Source organism: Tauraco erythrolophus, chromosome 3 (genome assembly GCF_009769465.1).
Source record: "Tauraco erythrolophus isolate bTauEry1 chromosome 3, bTauEry1.pri, whole genome shotgun sequence".
NCBI classification, from domain to species: domain Eukaryota; kingdom Metazoa; phylum Chordata; class Aves; order Musophagiformes; family Musophagidae; genus Tauraco; species Tauraco erythrolophus.
In genome coordinates this window covers 66,433,136-66,455,263 of record NC_141467.1, presented here as the reverse complement: position 1 = coordinate 66,455,263, position 22,128 = coordinate 66,433,136, and the positions used below count along the sequence as shown (strand labels likewise).

The 22,128-nt window shown below is 44.8% G+C and overlaps 1 protein-coding gene across 1 annotated transcript; it reads right to left on the bottom strand.

Moving 5' to 3' along the window:
- Nucleotides 1–1,548: 1,548 nt before the first annotated feature.
- Nucleotides 1,549–20,844, bottom strand: VXN (vexin). Its single transcript, XM_086609365.1, has 6 exons — nt 20,778–20,844; nt 17,243–17,298; nt 8,752–8,914; nt 4,488–4,549; nt 2,737–2,822; nt 1,549–1,735 (listed from the first exon to the last, which is right to left on the bottom strand). The coding sequence occupies exons 1-6, from the start codon at nt 20,842–20,844 to the stop codon at nt 1,549–1,551; spliced, it is 621 nt and encodes a 206-aa protein (XP_086465491.1).
- Nucleotides 20,845–22,128: the final 1,284 nt, after the last annotated feature.

Genomic DNA, 22,128 nt, shown 5'->3' with positions numbered 1-22,128 from the left:
GTCCTGTGCTGTAAGAGAAATTCAGAATATGCTTTTTTCTAAGTCCAGGTTGAAGATAATCTTAACACAAACAGTGGATGGAGTCAGCAGGTACTCCAAGTGCAGAAGTTGCCCAGATGGTTGTGGTAGGAGGGGATGGAGCCGTAACCACTGCTAACGCTGCTGGTGTATGGTTCAGATCTTTGGTGGGTTCATGGCTCTGGAGCCTCCTCACCTCAGTACCGTGGCACTGCGTATGATGGCATCTCACTATGTTTTACTACACTGGCTGCAGGCAACCAAGTTTCAGATGGGAGCTTCTTTCCTGAAGAAGCTTTCCTTTCTTTCCTTTCTCTGCTTCTGTCATAGAGCAACACCTTTGTTTTTCATTTATGCTTCAAAGCACTGGCAGTTAGATTAGAGAAGATCATCATTACTATGAGCAACAGGAGATACACGTCCTCCAGTTTTGTATTGAAAGTACTGTATTTAGGCAAATGAAAGTCTTTTAAAATAACCAGGGGACCACTCATATGAGGCAAGTCCTGTTCGTGACTAATATGATATTGCAACACTAGTGAAACCTTTTTTGTAAAACTTTTTTTTTTTTTTTTAAAAGGAAAACCCCAGGGGCCATGACCAGCAATTTCTAAATTGAAAAAAATGTTGAGAATACTTTTTGAGCAAATTCCATTAAACTCATCTATTCATAAGCACAGGTCTCCTATATGCAAATATCTCATGTTTAGTCACCTAGTTGCACCATTTACATGATTTCTTTCCTCCTAGTATGTCATGAGCTTCGTGAACTATCCTGTACTGCATAGCTAGAGAGTAAGTTGCCAACTATTACTTAACAGATAAGCAGATTCTATGGAAGAAAGTATCTCTTGAGGCTATCCAGTTGCTCATGGTTTGATCTGGCAGGACACTTTGAAACGCCCATCGCTTGTCACATAGGAAAGTTCGGTAAATGTGTGTTTATAACCTTGCTCAGTCCTGACTCGCCTGTTCTTTTACCATTTTTACGTTTTTTACTTCTGTCTTGAAACATCAAAACGGAAGGAAAAAAGATGTTTAGCGTGTGTCATTCAACCAAGCGTATCGTAAGATGTGGCTTTTTATCTCACGATACGAGAGGGAGGACAAGCAGTGGTACACAATGAGCAAACCCCTTGGATTTAATGGCACTCTAATCGATTTGTTGCCTTGCAGGAATACACAAACTTCTTGGTAGGTTTTTCTTGTTGTTAGTCCCAGCTGATTCAGACAGCACATGTAAAACATTGAACAGGCCAGCAGTAGTTTCAGTATAGAGTCAAGACATAATTCTGGTGGGATATTTGGGATTTTAGTATATCACAACAAAGAAAAGCCAATAAGTTGCATCATATTCACTGTTTTTACCTTAGTTAGCTTCTCTCCCACCATTCTGAGGCAATGGCATCAAGTAATAAAAAGGATATTGTATTCCCGGATGTGCTGTGCTGTGTCTGCTGTCTCATTGATCCTAGAGCGCCTTGTCCTGGCTGAAGGACCTTCTCTCTTCCCGAGTGATGCTGAGCCTTATCAGTCCGCCTCAAAGGCACTGTTTGTTGCTCCCAGGTACTCTGACTTCTTCTTATGCTTCATCCACATCTTCCTCAGGAGGCTGGGTGTCCCGCACAGGTTGCCTCCTGTCAGCGGTAGGGAAGCTTCTGCTCCGGGTGGCAGGGTCAGGTCATACTCTGCTGACTTCTTCCAGTGCTGCTTGTGGCTGGCAAACAAAGTACAGGTGTGTAAAGCATTCATCTCCACGGCCCTTCTCCCCTGCTTATGACAAGCGGTCACCGAAAACCAAGGGCTGCCCATTTACGAAGGTATGTGTGTGCCTGACCTGTCCCTGGGACTGGCGAGTCCAGGGTGAGCTAAGGCTGTGCTGGGGCAGTGGGTTTGCACATCGCAGCTGCCCCCATGCCACTTCATGCCCCTTGTTCCCTTGCTGTCAGGGTGAACACTCACACCAGGGGATGGGCTGCAATTAGGAACTGCTTCTAAGTGCCTCCTGTATGCTGTTTGCCAGCAGAGAAGAAGCTGGTCGGTGGCCCGGGGGCAGAGCTGAGCCCTCCTGACAAAGCCCTGGGGACTGTGCAGCAGCATCCAGGTGGGGTGAGCTCCACATGGCTGAGGGAGATTCATGTCTCTGCGTATGGAGTGCGAGGACACTGTGACACTGAGCTTGTTACTGTCCCTCAGGTGGCAACGGTGGCATCCAGTCACTCAGATCTGTGTCTGGATTAACAGCCTACTGATGAGTGCATTTGTATTACAGCCAAGATGTTCCTTAGTTACACTTCAAGACAATAAAGCTTTGTTTAAAAAAATATTTAACTACATTTTCTAAACTGCCTCAGAGCAAATATTATAGACTTCTTCAGGGGAAAACACTTAAATTTTGAATTTAGATGCTTTTCTTTCCAGTAATGGAACAGAGCCGTTAACTGGCAGCAGGACAGCTGTACAAAGATCCATGGCTGACGATACAATCAGCGTGTCCTTTAGCCGATCTCTCCCTGCCTTTGGGCAGCAAGCGGCATGGCTTTATGGTACACCACCGAGGTTTTACAGCTGCCATCCAGAGAAGATCTGCAGCTGAGCACTTATTCGTGTTGCTGGTGAGAGGGTGACCTGCGATGGAGGTGCCCCATCCCCTTCCCTGCCCGGCAGCGCCCACACACAGCCCCTCAGGCTTGGCTGGAGGGGTGGAAAGGGACTTACTCGTCTGTAGGAGCAGCGTCGCCCGTGGGTGAGCCTGTGACAGCCGCCGCTTTCGCTGTGCCATGGGCAACCAGCGATGGCGGGAACTGTGGGAGGAAAAAGCACGACATTAGGAAACACCACTGATGAGCAGGGACTCCAGGTTCATTTGAGGAAAAAGGCTGTTTCAGGAAAATGAATAAATACTGTAAATCTCTTAACGAGAGAAAGCAGCCTGGCTAAGGGCTTGACTGCCGAACTTTTACCCACACGAACACCAACTGCTCATGTCAATGGTCTCACTGAGCTCAGCACAGGGCTCGTGTGAGCAAGAATTACACCTCCCATCGAAGGAGGGAAGCTTGCAGAACTCTGGATTCCCTAGTTTTTACGTCTAGCTTCCCAAGGAGGCAAGGCTTTGTGCAGCCTGCGCAGCCTCTTGCAGCTCTTCACGGGACACCTCTACGGCTGCCTGGGAAGCAGCTGTCCCAGCCGCCGCCGTGTCTCGAGCGTTCGGAAGTGTCTCCCGGTTTTGCTGGGTGCTGCTTTGTGGCGCGGGGGGCCCTGGTTCATGCCGCAGTTCTGGCACAGCCCCGTAAGAGTCTAATCATCGACTTCCTCCTTGTCTTATTTGATCATAAATTACTTGCCAGAACTGAGTCACGTTTTCCTGAACACAGGCCACTGAGACTGGCACATCCTCCAAGATGGTAAGCTAAAGTGTGGGTTACCCAGAAATAGAAAAAAATGTGAAAAATTGCTATGTGCTCTCGTCATTTCAGGCAATAAACATGCTTACTGATTTTACTAGCAATACTGAAAAATTCCTTCATATTATTGTCACTACTATAACTGGTCCTAAACTGTTTAGGGTTATTTCCCCTGGGATCAATCCAACACTGGATACGATTAGGTGTGCTCTGGAAGTATCCCAAGACTTAAAGATGTTTGAAATCACTTTTGCAAGCATCCTTTGAAATGTAACTTGGTTAATTATTGGCAGGTGCAATTATTTTCATTATGCTGAATACCATTTTGATCATCCTTCAGTATTGTACAGTAATTTTTCTTGAGTGTAGCCCAGCTACTAGCTAGCAAGTATATCGCAGCCATTCAAAACAGCATTTGAAGCCATAAAGTTTCCATAGCATGGTCTGGTGTTGATCAGAAACTTCAAAGGGCTATTTTCTGTTTTAAAATCTGGTTCTTATAAAATGTAGGGACTCTAAAAAATTTTACTTTGGTAAGAAAAAGAAGGGAGGGAAAATGTTCTAGTGAAGCTGAGTCATTTTTAACCAAAACATTTTGTCTGTCAGTATCAGAAAAAATGTTTGTTTTTTGTGTGATGATTTTCCCATCAACTATTTATTGACATTTTTGATTGAAATGATTATCAGATCAGGTTGGCGTTCTGTAGAACATGAATTATCTGATGCTTGTTCTGCTTTAGAAATTAATTTTTTTCCCAATTTGTGAAAGTTCCTGAGAAACAAGAGGCTAATTCCTCCCAGCTCTTGCAGGTGGCTGAGCATCCGGAACAGGAGCCTGCCTGTTTCCATCCCACAACCCTTCCCCGTTCCCTGAGGGGCAGCCGTCCTATGCCAGTCTCTGCTCTAAGGATCCTCTGGCTCATGTCTCAAAGCCTTAATGGAGACTGTGAAATCTGCATGCATTGTGACACACTGACATGCTGTTAATGTGAGACAAGCTGACAGGTACCAGGTTTAAAGACACATCAGACAGAGGTAGTTGGTCTTGCTGTATTTACTTACCAAAGATTTTCCATTCAACAGGTGATTACAGGACTTGGATGACTCTGGTTCAGTAATTCCCACTACAAAGCATGAGAAACATGGCATTATTGGTAATCATCTCATTGGCACAACTTGTATCAAGAGCCTCCTTCCATGCAGTTAAACCCAGATATGAACAGAGCCCAGATTCAGGTCATAGCCCCGCTAGATTTGATTATAACCAAAAGTGCAGAAGTTTCTTTATTGCGATCATCTACTGTGATGTCAAAGCAAATGATTTTGGAATTGCTTAAGTCATTCTGGAAACCCACTCAACTGCTTGCTGCTAGACTTTTCAAACGAGATGATGAACTGTCCTTAGTAGCCCAAGCTAAGTGGGAGCCCTTCCCTTCTGTGAACACTTGTATGTATGTGCATACAAAGAGCGGTTCCATCTGCTGCTCCTCAGCAGAGGTTGAGTAATGCAGTTTTTGTGCATCTCGAAGCCCCCACTGCCAGGTTTGTCCTGACTAGGAGATCACTCTCCTTTCTAGATTGCCCTGGGGAGTTATTCTTACTCGGGCAGAGATGTGTGCTACATCCACCCCATCACACGGAAGGATTTCAACCTTTCTATCTGCCCGTAGCTGGGTGGCACCTCTCTCTGCTGTCTTCAAACCTGGAGGTTACCTTTCAATTACAAGTAAGCACCCAGCCAACAACTTATCCATGGACAAATGCTCACTGACTATCCTGCTAGTTGTGCCGAGGAAATAAATGAGTGAGGGATGCCAGATGTTTTCATGGAGCCAAGCCTTTCCATTTGGCTGTGGGAATGTGGAGATCTCTATTTTTTCATTTGTTTCTTTCTATTCCTGCCTGTTTTAGGTGGTCTGATGTTTTTTAAAAGGATATTTAGGTAAGTGAAAAGCAAGGATCTACAGAAACACCAAGATTCACCAAGGCAGAGCATAGAATATGATTCACAACTGCTGTGACCAATGGAATATAAACAATGACAGCAAACATCAGAAATAGCCAAGATGCTGCTTATAGTGCTATCTCCAGCATGAGTTAGCAGTCAGAACAGTCTTATCCTTCTGGGGGCAATATTTGACCATGATAAATATCTTAACTAGCCTCTCCCCAGCTCCCCCCCTCTCCCACCAGTAATTCCATTAGGTACCTAGCTGTATCCCTCACGTCAAAGTTTAATTCAATTACCTCCTCTCATCTTGCGTATTAGGTACTAACAACATTCAGCAAGTGGCTCCAGGCATCAGTGCTTCAGCTAATGTCCACATTTTTTTCTTTCCTTTTTTTTGTTGTTTGCTCTTATTTTGTCTGATCCTTCCCTTCTGTCTGTCCTTCTTTTTATTAGCTACAGAAAATGTTCTGGCAAAGTTTTAGCAAAATATGTAAGCTAAAGTAAATCTTCATGGCTCCAGGTTTGAAAGTGCTCTTTAGGACAGTGGTGACAGGTGCGGTGCAAATTCCACTTCCAGAAGGTGCTATGGATGTCCAGGCCTGGGGCAAGAGTTGCTCCACATCTGTTACTCTGACTTGCCCTGTGTTTCCAAGATGAGTACTTGTAAAAAAACTTGCTACAAAAGCGAGTGCTTCTTTCTTGGAGAATAAGTGCCATTTTTTTTAACCTATCCATCCTGTGAAGCAAAGCACAGCTTTGAGTGCAGACACGGGTTTCTTGTTCTGGCCTTTCATCACACTTACTTGCCTCCCTGCATTCTGGAATGCGCTGTCCTTATGCTTTGGTGTTCGTGTAGGGTTTCCGATGCTAGCAATAAGTGTGCTGATGCTCTCATCTATGCTCTTGTTTACGCATTTTTCACTTCCTCTGAAAGTTGAACTGTTCACTCCATGACTCAGATTTCAAATTGTGCTTTACAAAATCTGAAGTCTCTTTCATATTCAACTGTACTTATCTATGGAGCAAGCACGGAAAACTCTGCAGACGTAACTATTTCCAGTAAGAAAGCTGAAGAATGTTCTTGAAGGGTAAAATTTATGTGGAGGTCATATTCGTACAGAGATTAATGAAAATAGATGATACATATCCATACATATACTTCACTTCATATCAATTTATGCTGGTTCTCCAGCTGTTGAGAAACAACTGGAGAAACCTTTCTGGACTATCTCATGGCACCTCATTCTTTGTGTAGGTATTATTAGTAGAGTGAGCAGTGAAACCAAACACTGCAGCACATCATAGCAAAAAGCTATTTTTATTTTCACACAAATATTTGCAAACACTTCTACTTTCTTCCCCTTAAAATGCTAAATCTGTAAAATGTCGGGCACTCAAAAGTTACGAAATACCAGAATTGGATTAAAGTTATTTTATTCCCCCAAGGATCTAGACATTGAGATTCAGTTTCTAATTTGTGACCAGAAACCATTTTTTCCACAGACTTTCTGCTTCACTCATATAGACAGCATTCACTGAGAAAGCAGTTGTTCATCTTTAGCTTTTATTTCTCAGTGCACAGTCGTATACTTACTTTCCCCACCAGAGAATCTAAAAAACTATTAATATTTTCACTGGCTTTTCTGTATTGTCATTATCTGCACAAATGCTTTAAAGAAACGACTTTGTCACCTCCTGGAGGACAAGGAGTTATGCCAGGGAAACAGAGCCAGGTACTGAGTTTAAGATCAGAAGTTCCTGGGATCCAGTTTCTCGGAGGCTTGAGGAGGATGTAGCACCGTTCATAGCCAAAGCACAGTCACTAGTGCAGCAGGAACCGAGCGCTCCCAGGTGTTGCAGCCGGAGGTGTGAAGCAGACACCCAGAAAAGGGGGATGCATGGGCTGTGCGAGGTGACAAGCATCACTGATGAGCCTGATGGCAGTGGTGGACAGACCTTAGGGAGCAATGGCAGGAGAGGCCCTGCCGCAGTCCCCAGGCACCCTCTGCGCTGGGGGGAACAGGGACCCGACAAAAAACCTCGCCATGCTGTGCACGCTGAGGCAGCCCTGCAGTAGCTCTCTGGTCTTGTCCAGATGCTCCTGGTCAGTTTGTCCTGTCCTGTTCTCCTCATTCCTTTCTTCCACTCTTCAGTCAGTCCTTTTTGTTTTATTTTTTTTGTTCTAATTTTAACTTAATTTCTCCCTCTTTCCCATGCAGCATCGCAGGTTCTTTGCCAAATCGCTTCCCTTTCTCCCTCTGTGAGAACTGTTTCCTCCTTTTGTGCTCTTCTTTTTGGATTCCTACATCCTTTCTCCTGTTTGCACCTATCTGTCATCCTTTACCTCTTGTTGTCCCTGACAGCAGAGACCAGCAGTCCCTCCTTTCTCCCCACTGTCTCTCTGTCACCCACTGCCCCACAGCCGGTCCCAGTCACTCCTCCTCCTCTCCCCTCTCCAGCCCCAAAGCCCCAGCTCTTTGTTCAGCCATGTCTTGGCTCTGGTCCCAGTTTGAGATCTTTCCCTATGGTCCCAAGCTCAGTTTGTTCCTTCCTAGTTTCCCAGGCCCACTCTTGCCTGGTCTGTGTTCAGATGGATGGTGTATGAGCAGTGCAGCTGCAGACTGGTGGTGTGAAGAACATGCACCTTCATGGTAGTATCTGCTCTACAGATTCAGCACCTTTTAACATCTAAATGTCCAATGTCTCTGCGAAACACGTGCCGTATGCGATTTTTTCAAAGGCTTATGACTTGACTGCATCTGGGTGGTTTTTCAAGGGAGGGCGAAAGATGCGTTTTCGATTGAAAGGCCACCCCTTGCCAAACTGGATGGCCTGCTCCAGCTTCGGCCTTCCAAACATAACACACCAGAGCTGAAGGAGCTGAATGACCAGTCTATTTATGTTTACTCGTTTCCTTGGTTTTGCACTGGCAAACTCTATTTTTCCTTCACGGGTTCTCACAAACATGCTGAACAAGTTTTGGTAGAGAAAACAAAATCAGGCTTGTGGCTGGCATCCAGAATCTAAAACTTCTTCCCTAATAAATATGTTCTAGCAAGTTCTAAGCAACTGAACAGGGGTCTTATACAATGACTCAAGCAAACTCAGTAATTGGCAATCTATCATCTCTAAAATATTGTCAGCCTTCAGAAAGGGAACGTTTATGACTCCAAATAAAGTGAGTTTATGACTCTGAATAAAGCGAGAGCTCTGCAATGCCCTGGTCGTTATCTCATTAATTCCACTAGACATTTTAAGCATGGCAGTATCCTTCAGGTACATAACAAAGCACCCGCTTCGCTGCAAACTGGAAGACTGCAATATCTAAAAATATTCTGAAGCCACGGAGGAGCAAAACCGCTTCTGTGGACTTACCACGCTGGGCAGCACCCTGGTCAGGGCAGGGTCCCCGCTGCCCGCTTGGCAGGCGGCCCAAGCCCTGCACCTCGTCTTGGCTGTACAGCACTCGGAGGAGGTCACTCTGGTGGGGCTGCACCTTCTCCGTCCTGTGGGGTCGGTGATCAGATATGGCTACCACCTATAGGGAAGAGGCAAAACTACCCTGTTACACTCGGCCTTGGAGATGAGGCGGTCTGTTGAGGTCACAGGGGAGCAGCATGGAGCTTACTCCTTCCACTGCTTTGCTGTCATCTGAAGGAGATTTTTTTGGGGTGAGGATTGTGGGATTTGCGGGGTTGGTTTTGTTTGGCCCCTGTCTCCATGTACTAAATGTATGAAAATATGGGAAAATCATGTGGGGTCTTTCTGGGACCCAGCTATTTAGTGCACCTTTCTGTATTCTCCTCAGGAGACTGAAATGTGATTCTTTTCAAGATCTACTGAATAGGATATGCCTTTGAGACAGCTCGAATTTAATTTCTTATTGTGTCATATCTTGGGCAACCAGTTAAACTTATGCTATTTGAATTACAAATGCTGCTTCTTCATGGCCTCTCCTGTCTTTTGGATTTATTTACATTTTATACCTGGTAGATGACCACAGAGGATACAAGGCAGTGAATAATTGTGCTCCTAGAGATTAATTTTTGCAAACATTCGCTCGCACAAACAAAACTCACTGAGAGCTGCCCCTTTGAAAGTTAGACCCCCTATATCTCAAGCAAAATCCCTGAAAAAGAGCATGAACAAGATCCTTTCCTACGTTGATCTCGACTAAGCCATGGCACTCGCTGTGCTGCCACAGGCAACTGGGGAGGCCAGAGCTACGGTGAGCTTAAAAATCAGGGATAGGCTCCAAGCAGGTGGATCCATCAGCACTGTTACCCAGGATGGTCTGGAAAAAATTTTCTCAAGAAGATTAAAGTCCCGACAGCAGGGAAAGAGTGTTTCACACTTCAATTTCTGAAGACTTGCTACTGTCATACAGAGAACCAGTTGAACAGGGTGAAGATCCAAACCAGCACGGAAACAAGACACGTGGCAACTATTCAGACTGTTTCCTATTAGACTTAATTTATGTTGATCTTACGTTGGAGGACCAGGAGAAAAACAGATACTTGTGTCTAACTGATGACTGGTAATTGCAATCTACGTGTTTTATACATAAATACAGTTATTTTATTTCAAGACTGAGACCAGCAGCTGATCAACTCTCTATTGGCTTAGAAAAAGCCTTAATTCCATCTATTGTTCTGCCTTCTAATGTACACTCAAGATAAAAACAAGACCGCATTCAGGCATGTCCCCTCACACAAAATTGTCCATTTTCTTTAAGTAAGATTTAATCCAATTTGCCATTAATTTGCAATATTCTGTGTATGTGAATTTTTACACAGAGATAAAAACACATGCAAACCAATGTTTTCCAAAACAGGAAAACAGAAATACTCCAACCTGACCACTTGTTACTCTTTTGACTCCATGTACCCTCAGGAATCTGGAGAAGGCTACATGACCTAGATCCTACTGAGCAGCAGGACAAGGAGCAGACTCTGCCCAACAGCAGGTAAAAATGCTGCTGGAAAGGGCCGGTGAGGCAACCGAAGCCTAATACAAGACCTAAGACGGGTTTTCTTTTAGTTCTGTGGATTTTGGCACCCAGCCTAACACAGTCCCCGCTCTGTAAGCTACTTAAGGACGTGCCCAGTGTTAAGTTAAAGTCAAAGACACTACTGGTGCCCTTCAAGACAAGCATGTGCTAAAGGAGGCTGCAGCTGGGGCCCAGCTCTACCGACCACGAATCTGGCGCTATCAGACCGAACTGAGCCTCAGCATCACTCCCATAATTCAGAAACGAGGACGATGCTGGTGGTGAGAGGCTTCCTGTTGTCACTTCAGCAGTTGGCCTTGGCTCCCTCCCAGCTGCCTCTGGACCCGTTTCAGGACCTCCTCAATCCTCTGCAGCAGCTCCTCGCAGGCTGCAGGCTTCTGTGTCCATGCACATCCTGACCATCTGAACCTTGCAAGCTGCTTACCACAGTGGCATCGGTGGAGACACCTGCCTTCATTAGAAATACAATGAGGCGGTGGTTGGCAGGAGTGTCTCATGACAGCCCTTGGAGTCTGCCTCCCATGAATCTGAGCTCCTCCAGCTTTCAAGGAATGCCACAAAGCTCAGCTTTTTCCACCGGCTCTGGAAATATGCTCAGTGGTCTTGGTCACACTCGGTCTTCTTTGGTGTGTGACAGAAAATGTCATCAACTCTCTGCTACTGAGACACCTGAGGTTGCTTCTTTTGCATGGTGATGGAAAGCGCATTTTTGGTAAGTAGGATGCTGGCTGCAGTCGTCTCTAATCCTGAAAGTTGCTTATTTGATCAGTGTAAACCACCATAGTGTTGAAACTTAACAATCTGCCTATGTGCTGCGAAGGATGAAATTTAGTTTGGGGAAAGGAAGCAGGATTTTTAGCTTCATTAAAAGCTTCCTTCATTTAGCAGGAATTATTTAGGCACATTGTCTATGTTTTCAAGATTTCCTTGTTACATGTTGTATCAGTAGTGCCAAAATGCCTTCAAGCAGCAGAAGCTGTATAAATACGTTACCGTGCCATTTTCCATTACAGTTGGAGACAACAGTGCAATCTCTATAGCACATCTTCAGTGAACATCTCTGTTTGCAACATTTGACTGTAGCATACTTTTGGAGTTCCTTGTCTCCTAATTTAAGATTTCACCGTGACTTTGGCTACCTCACCCATTACTGTAATACGTAAAGACTTATCTAGGTCAGGGAAGTAAACCTACTGCAGCACAGTTTTGATCTAAACTGGAGCTGACATTTCTCTAGGGTACCTAGGGTAAGGCAGAAGGATCAGCTTGAAGCCACTTGTCACTTCTAGATGTACCAGGAAATCTGTGTGAATGGCAGACTCAGCCAAACTATGCAAAACCAGTAAACTGCTCGCTAAAAAACTATTATTTTTTGAGCCTGCAAGTCCCTTGATCAGCTCAGTCTGTTTGCAAGATGTTGACTCTGAATTCAGAGCTCAGTAAAGTCTCTTTTTTGTGGACTTTACTGTGCACATCAGAGCACCCAGTTCTGGCATATTTGCTGTTGGAATTTGCCATGTTAAGCAGGGGGCACAGAGGACACAGGAGCAGAGCAGCACCGAGACTGTTCCAACAACACTGCTCCTGGACCCAAAATCCCACTGCCAAACCAACAATCAACCAGAAAAAGTGACAATTAAATATCTGGCTTTGGATAAAAATTTGAAGCTTAGAGCCTGAACGATGTAGTGTTTGTTAGTGGAGGAAATGTCAGTTTTGTAGAGTTAAGCTCTTTCTGATGGTCTAAAGCTGATCTAGTTTTTAACGTGGCAGCGCTAGCATTCACAGAGGGATTTGCAATTTTTCTGCAAAGTAGCCAGGTACTGGTGTCCGGGCAGTTCCACCCAAAAGATTTTGGGGCTAGAAGAGCAAGGGAAGAGAAGAGAAGGATCTACTATCACTGAAAATAACTCTAAACAGGGCAATAGGAGCTGCAAAAAACATATGAAACACTCAAAAAACAGAAGGTGTTTCTCCCTTTCTCTCACCCTTCCATAGTCACGATCTTGCTTTTTGGGATGAGTTCTTGAATGAGATGGAAGTTACCCCCCAAAGTCAGTCATTTGAGTGCTAAATCACTTAATGCTACACTGCTTGAGCATTTCTGCTGAAAAAAAAAAGGTCTGGCAGATGTCCACGTTGTTTGCTATTTTTGCCCTTGCTGCGGATTAAAGTTGTGCATCCACTGCAATCACCAGAGCAGAAGATTTCATGTTAGCTGAGGCATTTCTACAGCTCTGACTGCAGGTGCAGAGGTAAAAGTGAAAAATAAATAATCATTCTGCTACTTTTCTGTGGGTCTAGAAATTGGCAATCACAACTTCCTCCCAGGCACATATATTCCAGTACGTGCAATTTATTTGACTGCTTGCGCATGAGCTGTAAGCAGCTGCATCATACTGAAGAAGGAAAACACACAAGTCCAAGAGCTGACCGTGCCAATTGCTTTGGTTTGAGAGCCTTGCTTGTTTTCTTAGCTGGAGCTGCAGACCGTTCCTCAGGCTTGGTGCTCTCACTGATAATATGATGCTGCCTGCATCATGACTAAGGGCCAATCAAAGGACATCTTTAATTGGGGTCAGGAAAGCCCCAAAGGAAAAAAAATCCTCTAAAAATACAGCAAGAAAACAGGGACTTTCTTATCTTATTTTCTTAGACCTTTATGAGTATTGTGCTGCTACAGCAGCTGATCCCATCCAAATTAAATATTAGAGGCTCCCACTCAGCAGAAACAACAACTATCTGCTGAGATTCGGAACATGATAACAGACATACAGTTGCCCTAGATTTTGATGAGAGCTAGCTGAAACATTTCCAGATGAGTAGTTTTATGCGAAAATTCTGGTTAGAAGAAATCTAGGCATTTCGTTGGAAAAGTATTTATTTTGTCAAAAAATGGAGAAATAATCTGAGCATTCTGTTTTATTAAGTCAGAATAGTTCACTTTTGGTTTGGACTTTTCTGCTATTTTTACATTATGGGACAAAAAAAATATACCAAAGGCATAACAAATAAAGACAGAGTATCTCAAAATGGCTTATTTTGAGTAACGATCCGACACTGACACTGACTTTCATCCTCATTTGGAATGAAGTAATTGTGAAACCTGAGCCTGAGTTATGGGACAAAAATAAGATTTTTCACAATTTGAGAAAATACACAGATTCATAGTTTTTACTCAAACACGACAAGAGTGTTATTGATCCTTCCTGGAGGTGACTTCAGGCATCCTGTGAAGTATTGGGATCCTGTGATCTGCTTTAATAATCAAGAGAGAGGATGGAAGTAATGTGGCAAGGTTTTTTTCCCAGTGCCTGGGTAAGTGTGGTAAGCAGGAGAGACCCACGCTGCTGAGGGAAGATTAGGGAATCGGGAATATGAAGAGAAGGCTATTTACAAATAGGGATCACAGAATCACAGAATCACAGAATGTTAGGGATTGGAAGGGACCTCAAAGGATCATCTAGTCCAATCCCCCTGCTGGAGCAGAACCACCTAGATCAGATCACACAAGAACGCATCCAGGTGGGTTTTGAACATCTCCAGAGAAGAATACTCCACAACCTCTCTGGGAAGCCTGTTCCAGTGTTCTGTTACCCTTACTGGGAAGAAGTTCTTCCTCATGTTTAAGCGGAACCTCTGATGTTCCAGCTTATATCCATTTCCCCTTGTCCTATCATTGGATGCCAGTGAGAAGAGCCTGGCTCCATCCTCATGGCAGTCACCCTTTACATATTTATAAACATTAATGAGGTCCTCCCTCAGTCTTCTCTTCTCCAAGCTAAAGAGACCCAGCTCCCTCAGCCTTTCCTCATAAGAGAGATGCTCCACTCCCCTAATCATCTTTGTGGCCCTGCGCTGGACTCTCTCAAGCAGTTCCTTGTCCTTCTTGAACTGAGGGGCCCAGAACTGGACACAATATTCCAGATGCGGCCTCACCAGGGCAGAGTAGAGGGGGAGGAGAACCTCTCTCGACCTACTAACCACACCCCTTCTAATACACCCCAGGATGCCATTGGCCTTCTTGGCCACAAGGGCACATTGCTGGCTCATGGTCATCCTGCTGTCCACCAGGACCCCCAGGTCCCTTTCCTCTGTGCTGTTCCCCAACAGTTCAGTCCCCAACTTGTACTGGTACACGGGGTTGTTCTTACCCAGATGCAAGACTCTACACTTGCCCTTGTTGTATTTCATTAAATTTCTCCCCGTACAACTCTCCAGCCTGTTCAGGTCTCTCTGAATGACAGCACAGCCTTCAGGTGTGTCAGCTACTCCTCCCAGTTTAGTGTCATCTCAGCAAACTTGCTGACCATGTACTCTATTCCCTCATCCAAGTCATTGATGAATATGTTGAACAATACTGGTCCCAGTACTGACTCTTGAGGGACTCCACTGGATACAGGCCTCCAACTGGACTCTGTCCCATTGATCACTGCTCTCTGGCTTCTATCCTTCAGGCAGTTCACAATCCATCTCACTATCCGATCATACAGACCACACTTCCTCAGTTTAGCTGTGAGGATGCTGTGGGAGACTGTGTCAAATGCTTTACTGAAGTCAAGATAGACCACATCTGCTGCTCTACCATCATCCACCTACGGGGTGATGTCCTCATAAAAGGCTATCAGGTTTGTCAAGCACGACTTCCCCTTAGTGAAGCCATGGTGACTGCCCCTAATGACCGTCTTATCCTTGATATGCCTGGAGACAGCACCAAGGATAAGTTGTTCCATTATCTTTCCAGGGATGGAGGTGAGGCTGACCGGTCTGTAGTTACCTGGGTCTTCCTTCTTGCCCTTTTTGAAGACTGGAGTGACATTTGCTTTCCTCCAGTCCTCAGGCATCTCTCCCATTCCCCACGATTTAGCAAAGATGATGGCGAGTGGTCTGGCAATGACATCCGCCAGCTCCCTCAGCACCCGTGGGTGCATCCCATCAGGACCCATGGATTTATGGATGGCCAGGTTGCTTAACTGTTCCCTAACCAAGTCCTCATCAACCAGAGTAGACTCCTCCTCTATCCTGACTTCCTCAGGAGCCTCAGGGTTCCGGGGCTCCTCAGGATAGCCTCCAGCAGTATCGACTGAGGCAAAGAAGGCATTCAGTAACTCTGCCTTCTTATCCTCTGTCACCAGGGCACCCTCCTCATTCACCAGTGGGCCTACATTGCCTCTAGTGTTAGTTTTATCTGCAATGTATTTGAAGAAGCCCTTTCTGTTGTCCTTGACCTTTCTTGCAAGGTTTAATTCCAAGGAGGTCTTAGCTTTCCTTGTTGTCTCCCTACATCCTCTGACAGCAGACCTATATTCCTCCCAAGTGGCCTGCCCCTCCTTCCATAATCTGTACACTCTCTTATTCCACTTGATTTTGCCCAACAGTTCCCCATAGGATAAGGATAAGGCTGAGAAGTAGGGTAGGGCATGGGAAAAGGAAAGGCCACCGAGCAAAATATTTCATCAAAGTGTCAGAGAAGAGAGGTCTGTAGTGAGAATAAATGCTTTGGCAGAAGAGTCTCAAAGCTTGTAAAAAGTGCTTGGATATGCACAAGAGAAAGAGCCTGTCATTCCTGCAAGTCAGGATTGCGATAAGAGCATCGTGGAAGGGGTTGTGAGTGGGCCAAGCAGATTTAAGGAGGGAAAACTGGCTCTGAAGACAAGAAACCTCAAGCCCAAACCAATGTGTTGAAGTGGAAGTGTCCAAACGCTAAAAACATTTTCTCAGTGCATGAAAAATGTTCAGTTATTTTACTGTTGCTGTTATTATTATTTATTTAGTCATAATAATCGAGGGCAAAAATATTTACAGACCTATTGAAGACAACTGCAGGGAACAACAGTCCCTCATACAGTGAAGGGAAAACGGGGAGGGAGGAGAAAGAAGCCAAGACAGCGCAGCACAGTGCCACAGACGAGAGGGCTGTGCTGGGTGGTGGGGCTGGGTATGGAGGAAAGGACCTCTTTAGCTGCAGGTCAGCCCTGTGCCCTTCGGCTGGCTCCTTTGCATGAGGAGCATGCCCCAGCTCCTGCTCGTGCCCCAGGAGCAGCCGTGGGAGAGCAAAGGGGGAATGGCTCTTCTTTGGGGCTGTGCACACCTTGGCTTTGGGATTAAAAATATGGAATCACCTACCGAGAGAGAGCTCAGCTGTTAGTTTTTCTCTGTGTTTGTGAAGGGCAGGCAGAGTAGAAAATGGAGTCAGGGATGCTTCCATTTGGGAGCTTGGCTTATTGAATTTCGGGGGGCACCTCACCTAGAGGGAGTGAGGAAAGCACCGGCTGTGCCCTCTGTGCCGATGCATCGGGATGAGTCAAGGACAGGCAAGAGCCGCTGGGATCAAGGGACATCCTCCTGTGGCTCTCAGAGACATTTTTTTGAGTCAAGGTTACAGTCTGTTGCCTGGTGGTTTTATCCCAAATTCCCCAGGGAATGTGACACTGGCTCCTCGATTACTGCATGTATGTATTGATATGATTTGTTTGCTTTTCATCCTGCCTGTGCCTCTGGCACTATTATTAGCGTTTTATGGAAAGAATTAGGTCTGTGATTCCCTCAGATGACCCGTGTTGATAAACAGCTATGTTCATTTTGACTGGCTCTGCACAGACAGACCTTATTTTTTGAAGTTTCAAAGTGCTTCTGTAGCTAAACTGTAGCTTTACAGAAACTCTCTTTTCTTTTTCCTGCCCCACTCCCTCCATCAGACACCGATGCACTTCTTTGCCGTGCAATATCTGCTTCCCATTCATCCATGGCAGTTTTAAGGATAAGTTTAGCCAACTAGAATTAAAAAAAAACAAACAACCAACAACAACAAAACAGGCAGAGAGAAAGAGGGAGAGAAAAGCAGATTTTTCTTACGCTCTTTGTTAGGATGTGCTGCGTACTTTTGGCTCTTCTTCGGGCAGGGCTACATGCTGTGAAAGGAAGAACAGGAATACGGTCAGGGTGCAGTGGAGATGGACAAGCCCAAGGAACACATTCAATAGCGATGCCTGCTGAAAACACTGGTAAGGGTGAGACATTAGGAGACCATAAGCAGACCCTCACGTGGGTGGTGAGGCAAGAGGTCACGACTCAGGAGAGAGCCTCCGAGGAGGGTCCTGGTGTTTGACGCTGGTCCTGAGGCTCCGCACATGAGGGTGGTGGCTCTTCTCTGAGCCCCCATACAGCCTGTACCAGGAAGGAACAGAAAGGGAGAGGACTGAAAACAGCTGGTGTTAGATAAATAACTCTGCTGTTCTTGGAAAGAACCTCCCTCCACACTTCATTTCAGTATTTTTAAGCAATTTCTCATTTCTTTGAGATGCTGTAGGTGTGCTATGGCAGTGAGATTCAGTTACACATGTCTCTCAAAGTTCTCCCTGAGAATGCACTGGGGGCATGGTAGGGAAGGAGGGGAAGAAGAAAGGATTTAAGGAGGATTCCAGCTAAAACAACCCAGAAGAAAGTCCTTTTTTAATGTCACTTCAGAGACCATGCTCTAGCTATACAAGGGAGATATCTGTGGGCACAGGGCAGCATCTTTCCTCAAGTTCCTGCACTTCTCCCACGGGTTTCCAGGAGGAACTGTCCTTCTCCTACCTGAGCTTTCATCTGGTCTTCCACTTGCTGATGTTTCAGAAGAAAATGAGCTTCTCTTTCCATCCAGTCACCTTCATACCTGACTAGTGTACAGGTTAACTTTGAAGAGGGCTAACATTTTATCAAAATATGTTTTTTTTTCAATAAGCTCAGACTATTTCACAATGTCATTTCAGTTTTTCTGTGTGATGTCCAAAGCACAGCATTTACACTAAGTCTAACCTTTTTCTTTTCAGTCCTCAAAACAACCCATTCAGTTCTTTAACATGATGGGGCATTTTGCCTAAAGTTTGCTTCTCAATTTTATTCCTTCAACCCAAGAAGACACCAAAATCACAGGCAAAACAGCATTGCTATCCACTGAACGCACAAGACGCCAGGACCATAAGCCAAGCTTTTGACTGGACTCTGCAGTCACACTGAAGTAATTGGTTTTGGGTGATTTTTTTTTGTACAAAGTGAAGATTGTTTAAACATCTTCTTTCAGTTTGACTTGAAACTAGCCTGAAAAACTCAGTGATACTCCCACTTCTCTCTCATCATATCTTATCCTTTGGCCTTTAAAATTATTACCTTCCCCTGTGTTCAGGATACAGGAGTCATGATGACAGGATTTAGCAGCCAGTGACAGAAATAGGCTTGCAAAAAACTGCCAAATTTGGAGAATTAACTCCAATTCTAAAGGCTGACCCTGAGGGCAAGGCATGTGAATGGAGGTTTCCTACTCAGGCTTCAAGTATAATTCAAAGGCTTTGAAGGGCCAGGAAGGTTTGTTATGGGATGCCAGGTGACTCTTACTCTCCAGGTGAGCTTTCCTTTTACATTTTTTGACATACGTTCAACTCCAGGAGCTGCAGTGCTTGTCGTTGCTATGTAGTAATATTTGCAGAGAGTTTTGAAGCTGTGGAAGCAGCTGGAGTTCAGAGTTTTGAAGCTGTGGAAGCAGCTGGAGTTCACTCAAGGCCACTCATTTCTGCAGCCAAACTCCTCTCCTCTGATGGCAGGAATAACAAGTGACCAGGATTTCCAGGGCTCTGGGACAAGCAGAGCTGGCAGTGGCACAAAAGTTATTCTTCCTAGACAGCTTGTGTTTGTCTTATAGCCACCCCTCAATACCCCAATGAGGATATAAATGCTGAGCATCAGGACCCCGCTGGCTAGAAATCAAGTGTTGGCCAACACTGCCGACAGTGAAAACAGGACAGTAACACGGGAGGTGACAAATCCTGACCAGGGTCCCTGCCAGCCAGGGTACTTCCACGCTGAACTCATCACAAGTAAGTTGTCATCTGCCTGTGCAGAGCTTGAGAGTGTGCTGTCAGCTTGATTACGGTCTGCTTTGCACAGCATGGTATCCTCAGGGATCTCTACTGCCTTCTCCTGCAGGACACGTTTTATATTGTAAACCATGGTGAGTGTGGGACGAAAACCAGACAAATATAATGAAGGCGTTTTTTTTTTTTCCCTAGGAATATGTTGTAACTTGCTTTTGAAGCTGCTGCAATTACCCTCACTTCTGGAATTCGATCATGTGAAGACTAAACTAATTGTTCACAAGCAAAACACTCAAGTGCAGAAAAGTTTAGTGATGCAGGGAATCATCTTTCACGTCTCTCTGGTATTATATGTATTTTACCAGACAGTGTGAAAAACACAGTTTACATGGATTTCTACCAGAAGGAAATACTATTGTGCTGTTATTGGTACCCAGCCCGACGCACAAGGAACAACACATAAACGTGCCCAGGTAATAAATTTGCGTATTTTCAGAATATGCGTGATCCACAGTCCAACTCACTGGCTGTCATCTGCTGGCGTGAGTGACAAATGGCTTACAGGGCTGAAGAAAGGCAAGGCATGACAGGGAAGTCACAGCACCAGCAAACATGCAATTTCTTGAATAGCCATTGAAAGCGGAGTGAATCACGGAGGTAGCCAGAAGTGACCCGTTTGCGCAGGAACACAATGGCAGCAATGCAAACAGTGGGGCTGCAGGGCTCTCCCTGCAAACACGATTTTCTGCAGGGAGTGCGAGCAGGAAGGGAAGAATGGATCCTTGCAGATGATGTTTCTGGATTTGCCTGCAAAAGGATGTTTGTGTGTACAGCTCGGCTTTCAGGCAACAAAACCAATTACAGTGACAGTTCACTCTGTCATTTCCACTTATATTCTGAAATTAAGCAGCTGAGAGCTCATGCTCGCAGCTTGCAAGTAAAGATCTGATCTGGCCCCACAATTTGTTTTCCCTGATTTTACCTGCTTTTTTTTTTTCTTGTTGCTGAAATATGCAGCTATTGAGTTTAAACTAATTTGTTCAATCAAATGCAGACTGGGCTTTGTCCGGTCCTTACTCTTCATTACAAGCAATTAATGTTAATCATGCATTCATTTCCAGGGCATGGCTTTGGAAATGTTCCACTTATTGAGCCACAGACTTAAATTCAACATTCATGCAGTCCACCCAGTTCATCAGAGCTGCTAAAACTGCTCACAGAACTTCATTTTCTTTTCTATTACACAGAATAGCCACACAGTTGCAAGCTGTCACTTTAGCAATTACCTCATAGGTATATCAACACCGATTCCAGATCTCCCAATTTTGCTGGCGCAAAGATTTTACACAGCCACAATGTCAAAGCACCTGCACGGATTAGCTCCAGAAACAAGCGGCGAGCACCGGGCTGCAAGCGGAGCACGGCACGGCACGGCAGAAGAGATGAGCTGCTCGCTTCAAAGATTTCCCTGGTGCTAAACACCCCCATCCATCTAAAAGACGCCGCCGTAGCGGTTGTTACAGCTTTGGTGTACTCACATTTGGATGAAATCACAGTGGTGAAAACTTCTAAATTTTCGTCGCTGCAGCTGTAAATCTGGTGCATTTTCCACCGCTCCCTCCTGACTGCCTTTCAGCTTCATGCAACCGCTCTGAACTTCTGGTAAATAGGTTTCACTAATCCAATCTGGCTCTGTGATCATTGTCCAGATCTACAAAGGACAGACTGATGCTGTGATCTCATCTCATTCCATATTCTTCATTGCAACATTTTCTGCTCCCATCTGCCTTTCTATGAATACTATTAATGCAAAGACTTAATTTAGCTGTTACTTAAGCCTCTGCTCAGATAGGAGCGTTTTATTTTACGTCTCCTTTTACCAGTCTGGAGAATCCTCTGCAATAAATGGCTAATAAATAAAGTCTGTACTGTGTAGCCAATGTACAGGCAAATAAACATATACAGAAGTACTGCAAAGATTTTTATAATAAATTGGGTTAATACTTTCTGTACTTGAACATATTTATCACAAAAATTTGGTCCTCCCATATAATGAGGAGCTGATTCTAGGTGTATTAAGAAAAGTATTTTGTGCTTTATCTTTTAAGTTCATAAACTGATATCTGAATCCGGGGCACTTCAGTGTAAAATTTCAAATGCAGATCACTAAAGAAGGATACGTGAGGCACGTACATGGGTCTATATGCCCCTACACAGTGTCTGCAGCAGGAGGGCAGGTGGCTCCGTCACAGATGGGTTCCTACATAACTTGATGGTTCTGGGGCATAATTCCATACTTACGCACTTCAATAAAGGGTCTTCTTGCCAAAGCTTTTCATTTTTTAATGCTCTTATCAGAAATTGTTCCCTTCCACATCTATGAAAATCATTGCCCTCAACTTCTGGTGACTTACTGCTGCCATGGACACCTAAGCACAAAAATTTTGGTGTGCAGGCTCCAGCAACTGATGCAGTATAAACACTTTCAAGTGTGAATAATGATATTAAATTATATCACTCTAATGAATAGCTTTCATTACTAGCACGTGTGTGTAATTAACACAAAAAGTAGTGCTGTCTTCTCCTATAGACGTCTGCCACCAAGAGTCCCAGATGGAAAGTGCCAGCAAACATGGGCTGACACTGTCATGCTCATGTAACATTTCTTCTTTGAAATAATAAATATTGGTCAAATACACATCCTGAGCCTGGAAGTATTTTGGTTGAGTGGCAAGCGTCACTGTTTCAAGAAAGAAACAAGTGAAGAGAAGCTGGTATTGCTTGTCACCTCCCACAGCAGCCTCCTGCTGTCCAGGGGCAGGAAAGCCATTGCAGGGCTGGGGGCATTGTCCCAGGAGAAACCGTGCCGTGTCTGAAACGGGTGCTGGG